The following is a 16,383-nucleotide window of genomic DNA, read 5'->3' on the forward strand; positions in this document are numbered from 1 at the left end:
AGGTCAGGTAGCATTTGTTGCTAAGTTGTCTGAATTCCCCAGGGGGACCAAGCAACTGCTGAACAGATGTTTGCCTAATTTAATCCCCCTTACTTTCATTTGGGGGAGTAATTATTTTTATTGATGGTTTCAGCTACGAAGTTGTGAACTGGAATGATAAGAAGCTAAATTAAACACAGCCATTTAAAGCAAACCCATCATGTACTGTTTTAGGCTTTCATAGTTTAGATAACAGACAAGCCAAAAACTGTGTCCTTCATGGTGAGAGCTTGTTCATTGATTCCTAATATACCCTGTATTTCCATTGCTGTTAGAATGTTGCAGGGAGAGAGATATGAATGCTAATGAGTGTCTGGAGGATTTTTGTTTGTTGTTAATCGTACTTTGTCCACAGTCAGAGTCGCGTGTAGCTCATGACCCTCATCGCTGTTTGGTCCTAGCTGACTACAGCACCAGTGAGATGCTGGTCAACATGGGGAACCTGCCTCTAGACGAGTTCTACCCGGCCGTGTCCATGGTGGCCCTGATGCGCATCTTCCGAGACCAGTCCCTCTCTCACCACCACACCATGGTCGTCCAGGCCATCACCTTCATCTTCAAGTCCCTGGGGCTCAAGTGTGTGCAGTTCCTGCCCCAGGTCATGCCCACATTCCTGAATGTCATTCGGGTTTGTGACGGGGCCATCCGGGAAGTAAGTGCCTAAACCCCTGACCCTTGCTCCTCCCTGCCCAGTGCCTGTGTGAGAGGTCCATCTGCGCCTTGGCTTCCTTATAGTGCACTCTGCTTGCCATTCCTTCCCCGAGCTTCTGACACCTACTCGTGCAGGATTCATCAGCTCAGCCCGGTTTCCTGTCATATAATTCAGAATGGCTAAAAGATGAGTGGCTGGTGGGATGGGGCAGCATTGTTATTCTCAGTAATCTAGTGTTCAGCCCAGTAATCTGATGGAACATCCACAGTGGATTTCTGATTTCTTCTTCATGACTAGATTTAAGTCAGACACTTGTGGGAATACTCCAGAGATGCAGTTACAATACTTCTTATTGGATGTGGTAATGTCATTTTGTCCTGTTATTGTTGGTCCTAAGTTTGAGCATGTGGTAAGGTTGGTGTCTATCAGATCTCTCCATGTTAAGTTACCTGTTTCCCTCGGGCATCAGTAGCGTGTGCGGTGATAACTTTGAGACTGTGACTCTCCTGTTCCCCAGCTACCTTTCACCCAGTGATTTTAGCCTCCATTGAGGATCCTTGCTGAAATCAGTTATCATGCTGTTTGTAAAGTAATGACTTTAGTTCTTTCATTCCTTCTGCTTCTAATAGCTGGCATTTTTCTGTAAAGAATAGTTTTCCCCTTTCCCTTCCTCTTTCTCTTGGTCTTTTTCTTTCTCTAAACCATAGAGCACACACCGTGGTTCTGTGATTACCATACCTGTACCACTACCTATGGCAAACCTACTGAATACAGTTCAAGGTGGCTTTGCAGTTCCTATTGTTCTTAGAATATATTCCACAAGGGTATACAGTAAGCATACTGCCTTTAAAAGATATTGGACATAATTATTTTTCCTTCTCTGATCATATGGTCAACTTGATGTACATTCAGAGGAGACAGTATGTTTTTTAGAAAATGTATTTTCTAACTTTGCTTCTGGAGTGTACAAGTGCAGTTTATTTTTACATAATCAACCTCATTGATTTCTTACTAATTCTAATAAGTTACCTGTATATTTTCCCAGGTTTTCACTCTAGATAATCATATAGTCTGCAGAAAATAAAAAGCAGTTTTGGCTTTTTTGTTTTAGTCTGTAAAGCTGTTGTTACTTTTCTTTACTGCATTCCTAGGACCTTCACTGTAGTGTTGATTAGACTGTAATAGAGGAAACCTTTAATCTTGTTCCTGATGTAATGAGACTGCAGTTAAGATTTCATCAATAAACATAATGTTTGCTGTAGGATTTTGATAGGTACCTTTTTAAAGGTTATGAATGTTCCCTTACGGTATTATTTGCTAAAGAGTTTCTATCATGAATAGGTATTAGCTTTATCAAATGCCTTTTTTAAAAATCTCGTGATAATCATTTGGTTTTTTTTCTTTTAATATATTAACATGTGGAATTACACTGATACGTGTTTTAATGCTGAAATACCCTTGATATCTTATGTCAAAATCATATTGGTTATGATATTTTTTAATACATTGATTTTCTATCTAATATGTAATTTAGAATTTTTACATCTGTGTTCCTGAGAGGAATTGACCTATAATTTTTTTCAACCACAATTTCAAAGATCTGTTTAACTTTTCTGTTTCTTCCTTAGACAATTTGAGTCACATTTTTCTAAGAAAGTATTTGTTTTATCTGAATAATAAAATCTATTGGAATGAAGTTGTTCACTATTTTATATTTTAATTTCTTGGTAAAGGTTTGTCATAGTATTTTTCTTTTTTAAAGAACCAATTTTTTGCCTTTGCTTCTCTTCTTTTATAAAAAATTTAAAATTTATGTGTATTATTTTTTGGCTGCCCTGGATCTTAGTTTCAGCATGAGGGATCTAGTTGCAACATCGGAACTCTTAATTGTGTCATGTGGGATCTAGTTGCCTGACCAAGGATCAAATGTGGGCCCCCTGCATTGGGAGTCTTAGCCATTAGACTATCAAGGAAGTCCCATGTTTCTCTTCTCTCTTATATCTTTGTTTCTGTTTCATTAATCTACTCTTTACTATTACTTTCCTCCTAATTTCTTGTTTCTACTTTAAAAAAGAATTATTAGATATTAACTTCTTGATGGTTGATCTTTCTCCTTGTCTAAATGTAATCTGTTAAGGCTGTAAATGTAACTCTAAGTTAAATTAGAAGTGGATATTTTAATTTGCATATTAAATGTAGCTGCTGCATTCAAAACTTTATTGAGGTGAAATTTACATACCATAAAAATTTATCCTTTTTATGTCCTTCTTACATGTAAAATCCAATGATTTTTAGTATATTTACAGAGTTGCAACATCATTACAATCTAATTTTAGAAAATTCCCATAACCCCAGAGAGAAACCTTCTGCCCGTTTGCAGTCATTTTCCATTCCTATCCCAACCCTAGGCAACCATTTACCTACTTTCTGTCGCTGTAGATTTGCCTTTTCTGGACATTTCATAGAATTAGAAGCAAACAGTTTTTTGAGATTCATCTGTGTTGTTCAGATTGTTCATTCCTTTTTTTATTGCTGAATAATAATGTATTTTCATTTCTGTTCAGAAGTAAATATTTTCTAATCTTTGTTATGACTTCTTTCATCATCAAGTTAGTTAGAAGTGGGTATTTTAATTTGCAAATGTAGGATTTTAAATTTCTTTCTTGGATATCGGTTTCTAACTCAATTGCTTTGGGTTTATGATTCTTTGATGTGTGCTGAAACTGCCTTAATCATCTAATGCTTGATTGTTTTCAGCAAACATTTCCTTTCCACTTGGGAATAGGGTGTATTTGCTAATGATAGGCATAAGATTTTACATACGTTATTAGATTTGAACTTGTATTTGAATCTTTTATATCATTATTAATATTTGTTTGCTTAATCTATCAAGTACTAAGAGAAGTGAGATAAAAATTCTCTTTTATAAGGATAGATTTATAAATTTCTCATAGTATAGTTAATTTGGGGATTATATTATTAGGTGCATACACATTTTAAATCATCATATCTTCCTGGTAAGCTGAATCTTTTATCATTTTACAGACCCTTTTTGTCTTTGACAATACCTTGAGATTTGTTTTGCCTTATGTTAATTTAGTTAATACCAGCTTTTTTTGGAGATGCGTGTCTTTTCTTATCTTTTTACTTTTGACTGTCTTGTGACTTTTTGCTTCAGGTTGGTTGGTATTTCATAATAATGTATATAATAATATAGCTAGATTAACTTTTTAATATATTGGAAAATCTTTGTCTTTCAAGTGGTACATTCAGTCTAGTACATTTATTGTGATTGCTGATAAATTTAGGTTGATACCCACTATCTTACGTAGCGTGTTATTTTTGTCCTACCTTGTGTATTTTCTTTCATTTCTTTTTGGAACTTGATTGAGCTTTCATTTTCTTATCTCTTGCCCTCTAATTTGTAGTGGAATGTTTTAACCATAAACAAAAAGTAACAACTTATATTAAATTCTCATACTCATCAACAATGATAAGTATCTTATCAATTTGGTTTCATCTTATCACCTGCCCCCCTCCCACCCTAGACACACACACACACACACACACACACACACACACACACACACACACACACACACACACACACACACACACACACACACACACACACACACACACTCACACACTTTTTTTCTGGGGCATTTTAAAGCAAATTCCAGATAAAATAGTATTTCACCATTCAATTCTCCCCTCTCCATATAACCACAGTTACAACACCTACAAAATTAATGAATTGATGAAATTCTTTAATGTAATCTAATACCAATCCTTCTTCAGATATCCTTGTTTGTCTTAAAATTTTCTTTTCACGTTTGACTTGTTCAAATCAGAATCCCAATAACATGGCAATTGGGTGATACATCTAATTCTCTTTCTGTATCTTCTCCTTTTCCCCTCACTTTTTTTCTTTTCATTCTGTGTATTTGTGGAAGAAACCAGGTCATTTGTCCTATAGAATTTTCCATTCTGGATTTGCCTGTTTGTATTGTCAAGATGTCTTTTAATTTTTCTTGTAGACTGGTTAGATTTAGAGGATTGATTATTTTCAGGTTTTATTCTTTCAGCAAGAAATACTTCATAGGTGGTACCATATACTTCCTATTTGGGCATTTAGTAAACAGATATTTTCTAAATGATCCACTTCTAGTGATGTGCAGGTTAACCAGAGGATTCAGGTGGTGTGATTCTGCATTCTTCATCAGCCTTTATCTCAATCACTTTAGTGTTTATGGATTATTGTTTCCTAGAACTGTTATTTGAATAACAGTTGCAAAGTTGTGATTTTCTAATTCTGTTATTCCTTCTGGATTTATTAGTTAGAAATCATCTATAAAAAACTTTATGTCATCAACAGTTTAGTCAGTTTAAAGGATAGTTCATTCAGGAAGGGCAGAACATACGCAGGATTCTTTCCTTTTATCGCTTTTTCAGAATAATGAAACAGGTCCCTGACAACCTCTCAAAGGTGACCCAGGCAACCCCCTCAACCCCTCGACTTTTTTGGAATATCATTGCCATGCATGGATTTATGTATTGAAGACAGTCTTCTTTTAATGATCTAATTATTTCAATCTACCTGGCTTTGTGTTCTTTTTAAACTGCCCAGTGATTTTAGTCTTTGATCACTTTCTTTCTTACTGGCAAAAAAAAAAAAAAAAGATACTTCAGACTTACACTACAGCCTGGGCATAGCCACTTCCAAGGAGCTGTGGTTTCTTCGAGTAAGAGATGGAACACAGAGATAGCAGTTTGTATGCTAGGATGCTCTTTGCTGCTGCTGTGTCATTGTTTCTAGGCCTTCTCAGTGAACGGAACTAGAAATATGTAGTTTTTAAAAAGGAAAAATAATCCATACCTTAATACTGATATTTCAAATTTAAGATTAAAGAGTTGTTTTTTACTTCTTTGACTTTATACTTGTGTCTCTTTTCTATTACACTGAAAATCTTGATTCCTCTGTTCTGAGATCTCTGTAAGTACTTGTTTTATGTTGAAGAATGTATGTATTTTGTATACATATAAACTGTAAATGACTAAGCATTAACTATGATTACTGAGTGTGGGTCAAGGTTTTTTGCAATTTGTTTTTGTTTTGAAGATGTGTCCTATTGGGAATATACACCAAAATACTGTGTTCAGAGTCACTTGAAATAATCCTTTGGGCGATATGAAACCAATTTGGTTTATAGTTAAATTCATTTATTCCTATTTACTTTCAATTTTTAGAAATTTCTTGTGAGTTTTTCTAATTTAACTTTCACTCTAGTTTTGTAAGACATTAGCATAGTTGCAAAGTGAAAACTGTAAGAGGAGAGATTGATACATTCAGCAAAGACTAGCATCTCTCTCCATTCTCATACCTGTTTCTTCTTTCCTCTGTCATTCACCATTGCTGTAGCAAATTGCCACCAGCGTAGCAGCTTGAAACAACACAGACTGATTGTCTTCCAGGTCTTTGGGTCATAAGTCTGACGTGGATCATACTGAACTGCAGTCAGGGACCCCTTGTGGCTGTGTTCCTTCCTGGAGGCTCTAGGGGGAACCCCTTTCCTTGCCTTTTCTGGCTTCTAGAGGCTGCCTGCCTTCTTTGGCTTCCTACTTGCTTCTTCAAAGTCAGCAACACTGTATCTCTTTGTCTCTTCTTTTGCCCTCAAGTCTTTCTGAACATAACAGGTAAAGGTTCTCTGCTTTTAAGGACTCCTGTAATTAGATTGGGCCCACCCTGATAATCTCTGTATCTCAGGGTTCTGACCCCCTAATCACATCCTCCGAAACCCCCCTTGTCATGTAAAGTAGTTTATTCACAGGTCTAGGAATTAGGACTTGGACCTCTTTGGGGTGCTGTAATTCTGCCTACGCTTCCCCCTAAGGTAACCAGCTTTTCCAGTTTTTAAATTTTATGTTTTCACTGTTTATTATTGAAAATATGAGAAAATATTTGTCTGCTACCTCCTTTCCTCAGAAGGTAACATAATATAAACCTTTGAAACCTTGTTTTTTTCCCGCTTTTACAACAGCATATCCTGGAGTTCTGTACACACCATACCAATGTATTGAGAAATGCCTTCATTCTTTTAGAGACACATGGGACTTCATTGTGTCCCATAGCTATTTGACCAGTCCCTGCCAATGACTGTTTGTATTTTTTCCAGTCTTTGGTATTTAAAATAATCCCGCAATGAAAAGCTTTGTGTATACATCATTTTCACCTCTGTTTCTTCTTGTTTAAATGGCTTTACTTTTTACATTTAGATCTTTGAGCTCTTTGGTATATGTCCCAGTGTACAGATTGAGAAATGGGTCCAAATTTATCTTTTTCACCCATAAAATTTGACTTGCATATCTTATTTAACAAAGTCTAAAATCATTATGTCTATCCTTTTCACTGAACAATATACAGAACTTGGGATGACTGCTCAAAGTACCTCCCTTCCCTCTTATATTATGTAGTATCACTTTTTTTAACACCAAATTAAGCATTACTATATTATTTTATGCAAACAATATTTGTTTATATTTATCCACATTAGCCACTTCATTTCTTCTCCCATCTCAGAGCTTCCTCCTGGGGTCATTTTTGTTCTCTCTAAGGCAGATACCTTTTCTGAGCATCCATTGAAGTAAATGCTATTTTTGTTTATCTGAAAAAAAATCTTTTTTCATCCTCTTTTAAAACCTTTTTTTTAGCTAAGAATACGATTCTGGGTTCTCCTTCAGCTGTAGACATTATCCCACTGTTTTCTGACTTCTTTTGTTGCTCTTGAGAAATTATCATTCCTTTGTATTTCATCTCCCTTTCCTCTATGACTGTTTCAGATCTTCTCATTGTTTTTGTTGTCCTGGGGTTTCAGGACTGCAAATCTGCATTTGCATTTCTCTTTTTTAACTTGTTGGGGATTGTAGACTCTTTGAATATGAAGATTCCACCCTTCTATTTTTCCTTTCGGAATTTGATTCAACATTTGGGGCTTCTCACTTTCTCCTTCATGTCTCTTAGTTTCTTATTGTGTAGTTCATCTTTGTCTCTCAGAGATGCATTTTGAATGTGTCTTCACATCCGTTTTCTCTTCACTGATTCTTTAACCATGTCTTTGATCTGTCATTGAGTTTTTAGTTTCTACTACATTTTATAATTTCTAAAGTCATCCTGAGTTCTTTCAAACATGCCTAATATTTTTATAGTACTTTGTTCCTGACTCATTTTAAAAATGCTCATTCTTATTCCTTTAAGCATTTTAAGCAGGTTTGTTTTATATTCTCTGTCCACTAATTCTGTTCACTCCAGAAGCCTGGAGTGTTGCAGTCCATGGGGTCGCAAAGAGTCGGACACGACCGAGTGACTGAATTGAACTGAATTCCAGTATATATAGGATTTTCAATGGGTCTAATTCTGTTGTTTATTGTTTTTACCAAGTCATGCTGGCAGCAAGCCTGTAAGTCTGTCCTTGTATGTTTTACAATTTTGGATCATGCATCATATTCAGCTGGGCTCCCCCTGGAGCAGTAATACTGGAATATATGCTCTGAACTTGCATCTCTTCAGCGAGGGTTTGCATTTGCTTCTACCATGTGGTCCAGGAGAACTGAAGTTAGATTCTTGGCTTAGAGTTTCTCAGGCCACACAGGTAGTTAAAAGTTACCCTCTAAACTCATCATGTGAGTGTGGCCTGAAATTACACACTTTTAGGAAGACTTTTTCTTCTATCTCAACCTCACATCGAGACTGACAGATTATTTGTCTCCTTTTGCCAGTGGACAGTTTGGAGGGTGGAGGGCTTCACCATTTTTCTTAATATGTAACTTTTTGAAGGTTTGGCTTTATGAGAAAGGTTTCAGTTCAGATAATCTACCAACAGTGTTTCTCGTCTTTTATACATTATTTTTAGGCTTTTCATAGCAAGGGGACCTGGGAGGGCATCTCGAAGTGAAAGTGGTAGTCATTCAGTCGTGTCCAACTCTTTGTGACCCCATGGACTGCAGCTCACCAGGCTTCTCTGTCCGTAAACTCTCCATGCAAGAATACTGGAATGGATTGCCATTCCCTTCTCCAGGGGATCTTCCCGACCCAGGGATCGAACTGGGGTCTCCTGCATTGCAGGTGAACTCTTTACCATCTGAGCCACCAGGAAAGTATTTTCAGGAACAAAACTATGTGTTCTTTTAAAATACTAATATTCAGGAGGAAAAAGAGAAAAGAGTTTGTGAAAGAATCTAAGGGAGAAGAAATGAGGTGGCTGCTTGGGCTCCCTGCCTGGGGCTGATGGGCCCACCTATTTATATCCTGTGAATCAGCCACTGGAGAGGCTACCACTGGACACCTCATGGAAAATGGCAGCACGATCAGGATGCTTTTGTCTTGAAGTTTCCCCTGATCTCCCTGCCATCTTCAGTGTCCTGCTTTTCCTCCAGCTTAGACTTTCTACCTCCTCTCATGTTGCGCATCACACATAGTTAACTCAAGAACCATTGTATTTTAGAGTCTCTTGTCCCCTATCTCTGTAATGTACCATAGGGACCATTTCACAGAAACTGTCAGCAGCGGTTCTATGAGGAGGTGCCCAGGAGTTAGGAAGGGATGGTTCCCCTGAGTCAAGCCTGTGTCCCACATGGAACTGGGTTCTAACCCCCTTAGAATCCACTGGTGGTGTTGAACTTGGAGAATTAGTCCATACTCTCTCTGAGCCCAGTCCTATATTGAAGAGGCCTGTCAATCTCACTTCTTTAGGTAATGAGTTCTATAGGCCTATTACTTACTATTTGAAGCACTTTTTATTTTATTTTTGAAACTTACCCAAGGTTTAAAACATGGATAAGGGTGGAAATATATATGTATGAAATTATCCTTGTTAGTGGAGGGCAGCAAAGGCAGAGAGCTATAAAAATTGGGGGCATGGGTTTAGAGTATAATTTTCTGCTTGATATTGACATGGAGCACTATCTAAGGATCATAACAAAATAAAAACTACACCTTGAAGACATCTTAAACCTGAAAAGAGTTGGGATTTCTCTTACCAAAGCTGTCCTTACTCCTAACTTTATTTCATGAATGACGTCTCTTGACAGTGGCAAGATACCAGCTTAAATAGAATCTCCTTATCCCATCCCACCCTCAGTTTGCTTGCTGTTTTGGTTTACAATGTCTTAGAGACACAATTAGCTAATTAATTAAGACCTAATTAATTGAGTTAATTAACACAAATGAATCATGATGCCCATAGTGGTTAGATGTATTTGTTTTAGAGAGTAAGTGGTAGTGAATTAAGACAGACAAAATAAGCAAAATAATACATTTACAGTTAATTAACTTTATTAAATTAATAAAAAATACATATATGGTTAATTAAAATTTTCATGTCCTTTTTTACGTTTTTAGTAATCCTTCACCAGTAAATGATGTTTGCTGGACTTTTAACAGTATTTGTGTCCCTGTTCTAGTGCTCTCCAGGTATCAGTACATTTAACTCTTAGACCAGGCCTATGAGATAAGAACTGTTATCTCCCATTTTCCCACTGAAGAGGCTGAGTGCAGAGAAGTTAAATGAAGGTCACAAAGCTAGTAGGTAACAGAAACGGCTCAGAACAGCTAGTCTGGCCCCGGAGCCCCTGCTGAGCAGAAACTGGCTCACCTGGCAAGTAAAGCCTCTGACAGTTGTTTCAGCTCCCACCACTATTCTCACTGATGGTTTTAAATTTCATTCTTTGAAACTTATTCTCAGCAGATAGGGTGGTACAGAAGCCAGTTCACAGTTGTCTTTGTTGGTTCACGTGGACCCTGGGTAGGCCTGGGAGTTGCACATCCTTTGTGGTATCAACTTGCCGACCTCGTCTCTGTTTCAGTTTCTGTTCCAGCAGCTGGGAATGTTGGTGTCCTTTGTGAAGAGCCACATCAGACCTTACATGGATGAGATAGTCACGCTCATGAGAGTGAGTAGAAATGAATGCTTTGGCCTGTTCCTTGGGGTTTGGGTCCAGGAGCGTCTGGAAGCAGGTTTGGATGATGTGGATATGTCTTTTATGGGTTGTCATAGAGCTGTTACAACCTGAGGATGAAAAGTGGAGCATGGCATCCCAGCGGATCATGAAGGGGTGGAGGGGCCATGGCTACAGGCTCCCAGGTACAAGAGTTCAAGGTGTGAAGTCTGAGGAGAAATCCTGAAGTAATTGTTCTGCCAGAAATAGACTTGAGTTCCTTGCCTCACACACAGCAGAGCAATTTCACTTTAATATCACAGCAGTGCTTCACTATTCCCACAAAAGCCCTCTTCCTTACTGCCTATAAAACCATGGCCTTAAGAGAGGACTGGAGATTGAGCCTACCTTGGGCCATTAAATACGATGGACTCTTGTCAGACTCTGAGGAGGAAGGTGGTGCTTTCCCCTGCTGCCCTCTCCAGCCTGACTGCCGCCTTCTGACTGCAGTCACCTCTGAGAGGGGGCTTGCATCCCAGATGCTGTGATGTGCCTTAAGCAGGTGCACAGGACACCCCATTGACAGTAGTATCGTTTTTCTGTTTTGAAGTGGGGGAGGCTGCTTCCTACTGTTCTTTATAATTTCAGTGTCTCTGTTGGGGAGGTTGCTTTGCAGAGTTGGCTGTGTCCTAAAAAAATTGGAAGACACTTCTAGTAATTTTTCTTCTTCTACACCAGCCCTTTGTAGTCAGCTTGAAGGAGGCAGCAAGACTAAACTCAAAATGACTGGCTTCAAAAATGGAGCTTCCCCACGAATGAGTCCTCAGGACTAAATAACTCCTATATGTATAAATAAGTGAGAGCAACAGGAAGTTGAAGAGCCTGTCGGATGGAATTAGGGAAGTGGGGAGTGGCACAGGAGGAATCAGTGTGCTCTTGGGTCAAAGCTGAAGTAATCTGTGACTTGCTTCCCAAAAAAGACTTATGGCCAAAGCATAGGGGTTTGGGACAGGGAACCTTACACCTGCCAAATGCAGCTTTCACTCCCTTCAGGATAGAGAACGTGCAACAGGGCTCTTGCCTTGGCTCTCGATCCAGGGTGCTTTAATAAGCTCCCTGTAGCCCAGGGAGAGCTAGGGCTTTGTGAACAAGGATCCAGCCGACATCCCTGGGGAGGCTGCCTGGCTTCTTTGGGGTAGGGGAAACCCCTTGTGAGGAGCCCCGGTAGTCCTCCAGTGGAGAGGAGGAGGAGTAGTAGTGTGTGCGTGCTCAGTCATGCTGGACACTTTGTGAGCCCAAGGACTGCAGCCTGCCAGGCTCCTTTGTCTGTGGGATTTCCCAGGCAAAAATACTGGAGTGGGTTACCATTTCCTTCTCCACGGGATTTTCCCAACCCAGTGATTGAACCCGCATCTCTTGCATTGGCAGGCCCACTGAGCCACTTAGACTTCTTTTAAAGCCTTTCACCCAAGGAGTTGTTGTTGTTGTTGTTGACTTCTACTCTGATAAATGGAAGCCCAACATGCTTCCCTGGTAGCTCAGTGGTAAAGAATCCACCTGCCAAGCAGGAGACTAAGGTTCAATCCCTGGGTCAAGAAGATCCCCTGGAGAAGGAAATGGCAGCCCACTCCAGTATTATTGCCTGAGAAATCCCATGGACAGAGGAACCTGATGGGCTACAGTCCATAGGGTCACAAAAGAGTCGGACATGACTTAGCAAAACCAAGAGTACTAATATGCATATGTTGCCATCATTAAGTCTCCTGCTCGAGAGGTTTTTAAATAAGGCCCTAGGCAACTATCTTTCTGAATTGATTTGAAGTGATAGCTTTGCCTGGAGTGAGAGATTAGACCAATTTGCTTTGTAGTACTAAGACAGGATCTGGAGCCAGTTGACCAAGTTTCATTTTAGTAACTTATGTGGGATATAATTGGATGAATGTAGAAAAATACTCTTTGTGGCACTCTCTTGGCCTGAAAATGGTTTGAGACCGATGTTAGATGCTGTTGAGCGAAGTCTATATCCAGAAAGAGCAGGAAATCTTATAAACACTAGAGTCACCCTCTGGCAGAGCCCAGGGGGTACCCAGAGCAGAACCACCCTAGACAACTAGTGAGCTCCTAGAGCACTGCAGAGCTGGTGGTCCATTCATTCTGTAAATGGGTTTGGGTAGCTGGAATATGCCAGGCATTCTGCTGGATTCAGGGAGACAGAGATGGATCAGCAGGTTTCATGCCCTTAACTAGCCTACAGTTGAATAGAGGGAGGATGGCAAAAAAAATAATTAAATATTGCAGGTGATAGAAAGAGGAGAGCAGAGGGACCCACAATGGATGATGGAAGGAGACAGGAAAAGCTTCTGAGTAGAAATGAGGCTTGAGCCAGGTCTGGAAAGACAGTTGGGGCTTAGCTGAACAAAAGGTGGGATCTAAGCAGAGAGCAGCATGAGGGAAACACAGAAGATGAAAGTAGCCTGGTGCTTTCAGGGAGATGCAGATTAGTTGTTTACTGTGATGTGGGGTACAGGAGGACCTGGGGAGCGGAGGACAGGGAAGGGGTTCCGTGAGGCAGACCATGCTCACTGCCTTTCTGCTTCTTTTTAGGTGTCTCAGTTCCTTGGTTCCTATTTAAACAGAAGGGCCCCTGACTTTGCTCCTCTGTCTTCCCCCTTCCTAGGAATTCTGGGTCATGAATACCTCCATCCAGAGCACAATCATTCTCCTCATTGAGCAGATTGTAGTAGCCCTCGGGGGTGAATTTAAGCTCTACCTGCCCCAGCTGATTCCACACATGCTTCGGGTCTTCATGCATGACAATAGCTCAGGCCGCATCGTCTCCATCAAGGTACGTATCCCGGGGCATCCTCTAGGGAGATTTCCAGAGTCAGTCAGAGTCCCCAGTTGGTCATCTAAGAGACGAGACCCTGTTCTGAGTGACATGGTGGTGCTCAGCCTAAAAGACTGAGTCTAGGGAATACTCCAGTACCTGAAGTGTGCAGTGTGTAGCTTATACAATGTTTCTGATCCTCTCTTGATTATCTTTATGTTTTGTCTCCTTTAATGGGATAATCTTGGTAAATGTTTATGGCAGAGCAGTTTTCTCTATTATCCAGCCACTGATTCCTTACAATTGAAGTAAGCTCAGAGAAAGCAAAGTAACATATAAGCAAAACAATATGAGGGGAGACTGTGCTACCAAGAGGATGTAATTCCAAGTCACTTATTAAAGTCTGTTCGGAGTCCCTCCAAAATTTGGAATTACCCTACCACTGCCACCCTTTGTGTACTTAGGGACTTGTTCCCTGACTGTACTTGTTCATCGTCATGCCTCTGCTCCTTTTTGTAGTTGCTGGCTGCAATACAGCTGTTTGGTGCCAACCTGGACGACTATCTGCATTTGTTGCTGCCCCCGATCGTGAAGTTATTTGATGCCCCCGAAGCCCCGTTGCCTTCTCGAAAGTGAGCACCTGCCCTCTGGGACTAATAGTCATCAAGCTAATTAACCGTTAAAATGTCTTGTTGAAAGTGTCCTTTTCCTAAGTCCCCGGACCATCTTTCTTTTTTGTTGTCATTTTTAGTCCAGAAATGTACTGCCATTAGTTAGTCCAGAAGTGTACCAGACTTATGGAAATCTTAACTGTCCCCATCCCACTGCAGAGTGTGTTGGCTCTGTGCACCCAAAATAATGTCAGAAGACGTTCCTTCCCATTAGGTGCCGATTGTTAGGGTAGCCCTCAGTTGTTTCTCTTACTCTGGGCTGTGTGTCAGCAGATACTGTATCTCAGTGGTTGTTGTAGGGCTGCGCTAGAGACTGTGGACCGTCTGACGGAGTCTCTGGATTTCACGGACTATGCCTCTCGGATCATTCATCCGATTGTGCGCACACTGGACCAGAGCCCAGAACTCCGTTCCACAGCCATGGACACATTGTCTTCACTCGTCTTTCAGCTGGGAAAGAAGGTGAGGCGGGAGTCCTCGACACACATGCCCTTCTGCTTTAGCAAACTCCTCTGCTTGTCAATCTGTAGGCCTCAACCACTGGCAGAGAGAGGGGAATCATTTATGCCCTTTTCCCCTTCATTCAGCAAGTGTTTATTGAGCCACCTCTGTGGGCTGAGTGCTGTTCTGGAGATGATGCAGTGAACAGAATGATGTCCCACAGAGCTCACGTTCCAGTGAAGCAAAGCTCTGAGACATCACTTATCTCGTGAGGGTGACAGGTGGGGAGAGACGCTGAGAGGAGGTGAGGGGAGGTGAGGAAGACCACTCTGATAAGGTGACATTTCAGTAGAGACCTAAGTAATGGAAAGGCCCAGGCCCAGGGAGCTGGCTGCAGGCACAAGGAAGAGCAAAGACACAGGTTCCAGAAGGCAGAACCTGAAGGGAGGGGACAGCAGGAGAGTAGTGACTTCAGTGGGGGAACAGGGGAAAGGGCTTAGAAAGGTCATAGAGACCCTTGTGAGGACGGGGCTGGCGATGGGCCCACTGGAAGCTACGTATTGTGACCAGTGGTTCTCAGAATGTGATTCCCTGACCGGCAGCATCAGTATCTATATAGCTGGGTGCCATTAGAACTGCAGGTCCCCGAGGACCTGCCAAGCCAGATCTCTGACTGTGAGCACAGCAGTCTCTGGTTTCATATGCCTTCCAGGTGAGTCTGATGCCCACTAGAATTTGCACATCGCTGTTACAGGCCATTATAAGTACTTGGCTTTTACTCTGAGCAACACTGAAAGTCTTTGGAGAGATTGAGCACAGAATACTATGATCTGACCTAACATTTTTAAATGATGGCTCTTAGTGCTGTGTGGAAGCACAGACTGGGCCAAGAGTGGAAGCAGAGAGACCATTACAGTAAAAACCGGTTGCAGTGACCCAGATGGAAGACGGTGGGCATGACGATCATAGCCCAGGAGCCAAAAAGTGATTCTCCTGCAACCACAGAGCTAGTCCCAAACCCCAAAGTAATAGCTGTAATGAGGCAGTGCTAATAATCTTTTCTCTCTTTCCCACTCTCCAAAGTAATGGTTTCTGATCTGTTTGCCCTCCTCTTGCAGTACCAAATTTTCATTCCAATGGTGAACAAAGTTCTGGTGAGACACCGAATTAACCATCAGCGCTATGATGTCCTCATCTGCAGGATTGTCAAGGTGAGCTGTGCTTCATTTCTACTCTCAAGCCCCCTCGTCGTCTTTCTTAACTGGTATTCTTAGCAATGGGAGTATATGTAGCTTTTTAGCTCTGAACTGTGCTGTGCTGAGTTAAGTCGGTTCAGTTGTGTCCAACTGTTTGCAAGCCTATGGACTGTAACCCACCAGGCACCTCTGTCCATGGGATTCTCCAGGCAAGAATACTAGAGTGGGTTACCACGCCCTCCTCCAGGGGATCTTCCCGACCCAAGGATTGAACCCAAGTCTCCTGAGGCTCCTGTATTGCGGGCAGATTCTTTACCGCTGAGCCACTGGGGAAGCCCTTTAGCTCTGAACTAGGGATTGGCAAGCTTTTGTCAAGATAGTGCATTTTTTCAACTTTGCAGGCTTGATGGTCTCTGATGAAACTACTCAGCTCTGCCACGGCCACCTGGAAGCAGCCATAGGCATACATAAGCACATGAGCCAGGTTGCATTCCAGTAAAACTATTTATGAACACCAAAATATGATTCCGTAATAATTTTCATGTGTTGCAGAATATCAGTCTTCTTTCAATTATTTTTTCAGTCATTAAAAAAATGTAGAAACCAGCCTTAGCCCTTAGGCCT

At 40.9% G+C, this 16,383-nt stretch overlaps 1 protein-coding gene across 2 annotated transcripts in view; it reads left to right on the forward strand.

The window, feature by feature from the left end:
• MTOR (mechanistic target of rapamycin kinase) overlaps positions 1-16,383 on the forward strand; it is a 120,922-nt gene that overhangs the window by 22,388 nt on the left and 82,151 nt on the right. For both annotated transcript variants that reach the window (XM_065935765.1, XM_065935766.1), the window contains 6 exons: positions 441-691; positions 10,553-10,639; positions 13,302-13,469; positions 13,971-14,083; positions 14,422-14,584; positions 15,682-15,774. In XM_065935765.1, coding sequence (XP_065791837.1) covers positions 441-691; positions 10,553-10,639; positions 13,302-13,469; positions 13,971-14,083; positions 14,422-14,584; positions 15,682-15,774 — 875 coding nt within the window. The remainder of the gene's footprint in view (positions 1-440; positions 692-10,552; positions 10,640-13,301; positions 13,470-13,970; positions 14,084-14,421; positions 14,585-15,681; positions 15,775-16,383) is intronic.

The sequence above is a fragment of the Muntiacus reevesi genome, chromosome 5 (genome assembly GCF_963930625.1).
Source record: "Muntiacus reevesi chromosome 5, mMunRee1.1, whole genome shotgun sequence".
Classification (NCBI taxonomy): domain Eukaryota; kingdom Metazoa; phylum Chordata; class Mammalia; order Artiodactyla; family Cervidae; genus Muntiacus; species Muntiacus reevesi.